The 4,556-nt window shown below is 39.2% G+C and overlaps 1 protein-coding gene across 1 annotated transcript; it reads left to right on the forward strand.

The window, feature by feature from the left end:
- The first annotated feature begins 304 nt into the window (after positions 1-304).
- Positions 305-4,128, forward strand: LOC103376499 (B2 bradykinin receptor-like). The gene is made up of 2 exons (XM_008306885.1): positions 305-439; positions 1,877-4,128. Exons 1-2 carry the CDS (start codon positions 420-422, stop codon positions 2,922-2,924), a joined length of 1,068 nt encoding a protein of 355 aa, XP_008305107.1. The 5' UTR covers positions 305-419; the 3' UTR covers positions 2,925-4,128.
- The last annotated feature ends 428 nt before the right edge of the window (positions 4,129-4,556 follow it).

Genomic DNA, 4,556 nt, shown 5'->3' on the forward strand with positions numbered 1-4,556 from the left:
CCCATGGGGTGCTTGTAAATTTTCCCTTGCAATGTGTATTGAATTGTCAATAGCATACTTTGACATCATTCTGCAATGTTTATAGGCAAACAACTTAGTTTAGAAACTACCCCACTGGGGGTCAATTGCAAACTTCTGGGAAAATACCATAGAAAACATAATTCATAGTGACAGTCGCTGAACACTGTAAGCAGAGTCACATAATGCTACTAGAAAAAGGGAGTAACAGCAGGGACAGCATGGAAATGGGAGGGGATAGCAATAGAGCGAGCAACTCAAATACCTTGGCTTACATCACTCTAATATCACTTTACTTTCTCTTCTGAGTGCGCAAGTCAGAGGCAGACAGAGCACAGGAGCAGAAGGAGCTGGAAGAGTGTTTCTGGGACGTTTGACATTTTCTGTCTTTACGAGGAAGGATGACTCTTTGGCCAACAAGGTACGCATAAGCTTTGTTTGACTTTACTTGGAATGCTATCAACTTAACAGAGTTCTCCATTGTTCAGCATTAACAATGTTTTATTGCCTGTAAATGGAAATATGCAGATAAGAGCTAACCCAGACAGAAAAAAAATCAAAGCCTTTAAATGCAGTGCCAGATGAGCAGGTTTGGAAATCCAGTATGTTTGTTTCAGACTGTAACTGTATTTGTCTCAACATGTTTAGTGTTTGCTGATGAGCTTCAGCCCCAAAGTTTTAAACATGTATTGAGAGCGTGGTGATGACTGACACTCCTGCACTAAGGTGGCTGCAAATGTAGATGAGGATATGCTCACATATGAATATATGTGTGCAGTAAATGTCACACTTTTAGTGGATTTAAGTGCAAACACTAACACACAAGGAAAAAGTTGTGTTGCATAAGTCACAGGGTAGAATATGTATCCAAATGGGAAACAACTGTTGGATTGGTGCAGAGCAATGATCAGTATTTCCAGCAGCTGCCTTTAATATGTTTTACTGCCACCTTACGTAACTAAATCAGAAAACTTACAGGGCTCTTCATAGATCGAATTAGAAATCCTTTATGTTGTGCAGATGCATACATGTAAACATGCATATATTCAATGCATGGGTACTGAATACTTTGAGATTCACAGACATAATAAAATACATTATAGATGCAATAACTGTTCAAAGCAACATTAATCTAAATGCCATGTTTACTGTTTATGTGAAAAGAGCAACACATAAACCTAACCTGGCACCTACTATTGCAAGAAGGACATCCTAGTGAATGTTATCTTTTATCAATCATTGTCAAACAAACTCCACCTACTCATGTTACTTAGATGTTATTCAACTTTTTTTCCTTTTTATTGCACCATTAAGTGTTTGCAGACACTTTAGTCTGTATTTTTCCACATTTTTCTTGAGAAGTCAGTAACATACTTTACTATGTTATATATCTTACTATCGAATTTACATTTTGTTGGTATCATGCCCTTGTTTGATAGTAGCAGTAAAGATAGTGAGACAGTGTGGGGAAAGAGCAGGGCAATGACATGTGGTGGAAATGGTGAGTCGGCATTTGCACACAAACTATCTCAAAGGCAGCCAGTTCAATGGAATCATTGCTCATCTACTGCATAGTGTTCTTTGGAAATATCTGTGTGTGTGTGTGTGTGTGTGTGTGTGTGGGGTTATGACATTCTGCAGTGTGCTGCTCTGCTTCTTGGTATTAAATATTTCACAGTAGATAGCTTTACATTAGTATTTAGCATTACTAAGTATTTTACAGTATCCAGAGTGACTCCAAATTCTTCTTTTCTCAGTATTCTATTATGACAAAACTGTAAGATCATTTTCAATGCTAGCATTTAGGTAGTTTTATATAACATTTTGTCTGGTTTGACCTTCCTATGTTTCTCCACAGCATCCCTGCAAGCTTAAGCCATGAAAACCAAAGCAACACGGTGGACGGTGTGTGTCGTTATGACAGAAACAGCTTGATGTTCACTGTGGTTCCAGTGTATATCGGGATCATCAGTGCGCTGGGAATAATCCTGAATGTGTTTGTGCTGATGGTTTTCTGCCTCCATAAGAAGGCCTGCACCGTGGCTGAGATCTACTTGAGCAACCTGGCTGCCGCCGACCTCTTTCTGGTGTCTATGTTACCCTTCTGGGCTGTGAATGTAGCAAAAAGATATACCTGGCCATTTGGGGAATCCCTGTGCAAGCTAGTCCCCTTCTCCATCACCATGAATGCCTACTGCAGCATCTACACCCTCGTTCTGGTTAGCATTGACCGATATTTGGCACTGGTGCACCCTCTGACCACTGAAAGTGTGCGGAGGCCATTATATGCTAAACTGGCATGTGTAGTGGTGTGGGGTGTATGCGTTCTCCTGAATGTCCCAGTTCTCATCTACAGGAAAATTAGGGAAAGTGATACCGCATGCTTTAATGCTTATCCTACAGAAACAAAAAAAGAAACAGAAACAGCAATAAACATAACCAATGTAATTCTAAGCTTCATCATCCCCATTTTAATTATTTTCTTCTGTACTCTCAAAATTATTCACGCTCTGAGAAACAGGTTAAGGGACAGCTTAAACACTGAGGGAAAGGAGCAGAAGGCCACCACTCTGATCCTCATAGTCCTATTGGCGTTCCTGATCTGCTGGGTGCCATACCATGTGATTAAAATCCTAGACCTACTCAGTAGACATAACATATTGACAAGGTGTGACATGTACCTGAACCTCACCCAACAGATCTTCTTTTACTTTGCCTTCTTCAATAGTGTTCTCAACCCAATTCTCTACGTTTGTGTAGGGAGAAACTTCCGGAAAAAAGTTAAGGAGGTCTTCAGCCAGATGAGTAATAAGAGAAAATCTACATTCAGCCTCGTCTCCACACGTACAAACCTTTCAAGGAGTGTTGGAACTCAGGAGGCCACAAAATCATCTGCATATTTGTAATTTTTGATTCGGGATTTGTGTTGTTAGGATTTCGTACAGTGAAACTGGTGATGTTTTGGTGATGATGGCAAAGTTCCTACATTCTGTTTTTGGACAATCTGTATTTACAGGTTTTATTTCACGTGATGCCCACCAGATACTGCTCACTCTGGTGAGATTCAGTGCCCCTTTTGGATTGTTTGCTGGTGGAACATGACAAGTGATTTAAAAAGTATATTTGTGTTCAATGACTCAAAGATTGTAGAACAAAGACTTAAGGGACATCTGTATGTTTTTCTACAATTCTTCCTTATGTGTTAGGGTCTGTTTCCAGACATAAATGTTTCTTGAGGCATTGATGTTTAAGTAATGGATGAAAAGATGGATGATAATGGATGAAACTCACAAAGAAGTCCTCAAGTTTTATTTTATCTTCTCAGCATAGTTCTGAACCCTGAACTCTGAACCTTTTCATGACAACACAAAAGTCAGGTGGAAAGGACGACTTAAACAAAGGAATGAAGGGTGCGGTCATTTTGAAAGAAAGTGATTTAAAAGACTCTGTCCTTGGACATCCTGCTGACATTTTGTACCCCTTCTGCATTTATCCAAATCGGCCACTCTTGCACTCACACCCTAACAGTTGTTTCACTGGCTATCGTGCTTTCAGATTTAACACAGCAACACTACCACATAATTAAATATGATTACCGCACATGTTTTACATCAGAGAAGTAATGGACAAAACCAAAGATAATGGAAGTAATGCACCGAAGAGGTGGAGACAGACTCTGTGTCTGTGTAACATCATTTACACTGTTGATACAACAAGTCAGTGGTGAGATGTTACAGGCCGCTATGTGCGTGCATGTCTGTAGATATGTATTTAAGTCTCTCAGTATTGTAACAGGTCTGTGTGAATATATCGTGATGTAACTTTTCTATTTTCTGCTTGTAATATTCAAAAACAAATCCTGTCATGTTTTGAAACCATGTAATATTTCTCAACTGAAGCAAACTTAAAATAATTGTTTAACCTGCCAACAATGGAGAGTGTTAACCTGCACATTGTGAGACATTTGCATGTTTGTAACTTGTTGCTCAGCGCAGTTTGTTTAATATTTTAAGTTCGAGAATCTGGATGTATCACGAAGCAAGTTTGACATAGATGGGCTTTCTTTGTGTAAGTCACGTCAACAAAAACTAAAACCCCAGTCAGAGATAGCAGGTATCACAAATGTTGGTTTTTTTCTAATTTCTTGGTTAATTCAGGCTTTCTGCTTCAAACTCTGTGCGCCTTCATTTAACACAGCGTGTGACTCTTCTCTGCACAAAATTAAACAATCGTGTGCAGCTGCTTTAGTCAACAGGTTGTTTTAATGGAGAGCAATAAGGAATATAAAAGATTATGACAGTAAAAATCACTGCTACTGCATACAGGAACGCTGGCAGGAAACTGTTAAACATGCATAACATATTTATTCAGTAGACTAATCAATGTTCTAATCTGTGTTCTATCAGCTGCAACACCAGCACTGTAAATAGACCAAACATAAAAACATATTTATGCAATTTTTTCATCACCACCTGAATATGTGTTGGGTTCCCATGGCAACGCATTGCCTACAGTGTGCGATACTGTTACTGCACAGC

The sequence above is a fragment of the Stegastes partitus genome, unplaced genomic scaffold, assembly GCF_000690725.1.
Source record: "Stegastes partitus isolate 25-593 unplaced genomic scaffold, Stegastes_partitus-1.0.2 Scaffold48, whole genome shotgun sequence".
Taxonomy (NCBI): domain Eukaryota; kingdom Metazoa; phylum Chordata; class Actinopteri; family Pomacentridae; genus Stegastes; species Stegastes partitus.

Coding starts and splice junctions, on each gene's coding strand:
- LOC103376499 (XM_008306885.1), top strand. CDS start 420: ATGACTCTTTGGCCAACAAG. Junction 440..1,876: donor ATGACTCTTTGGCCAACAAG/GTACGCATAAGC, acceptor GTTTCTCCACAG/CATCCCTGCAAGCTTAAGCC.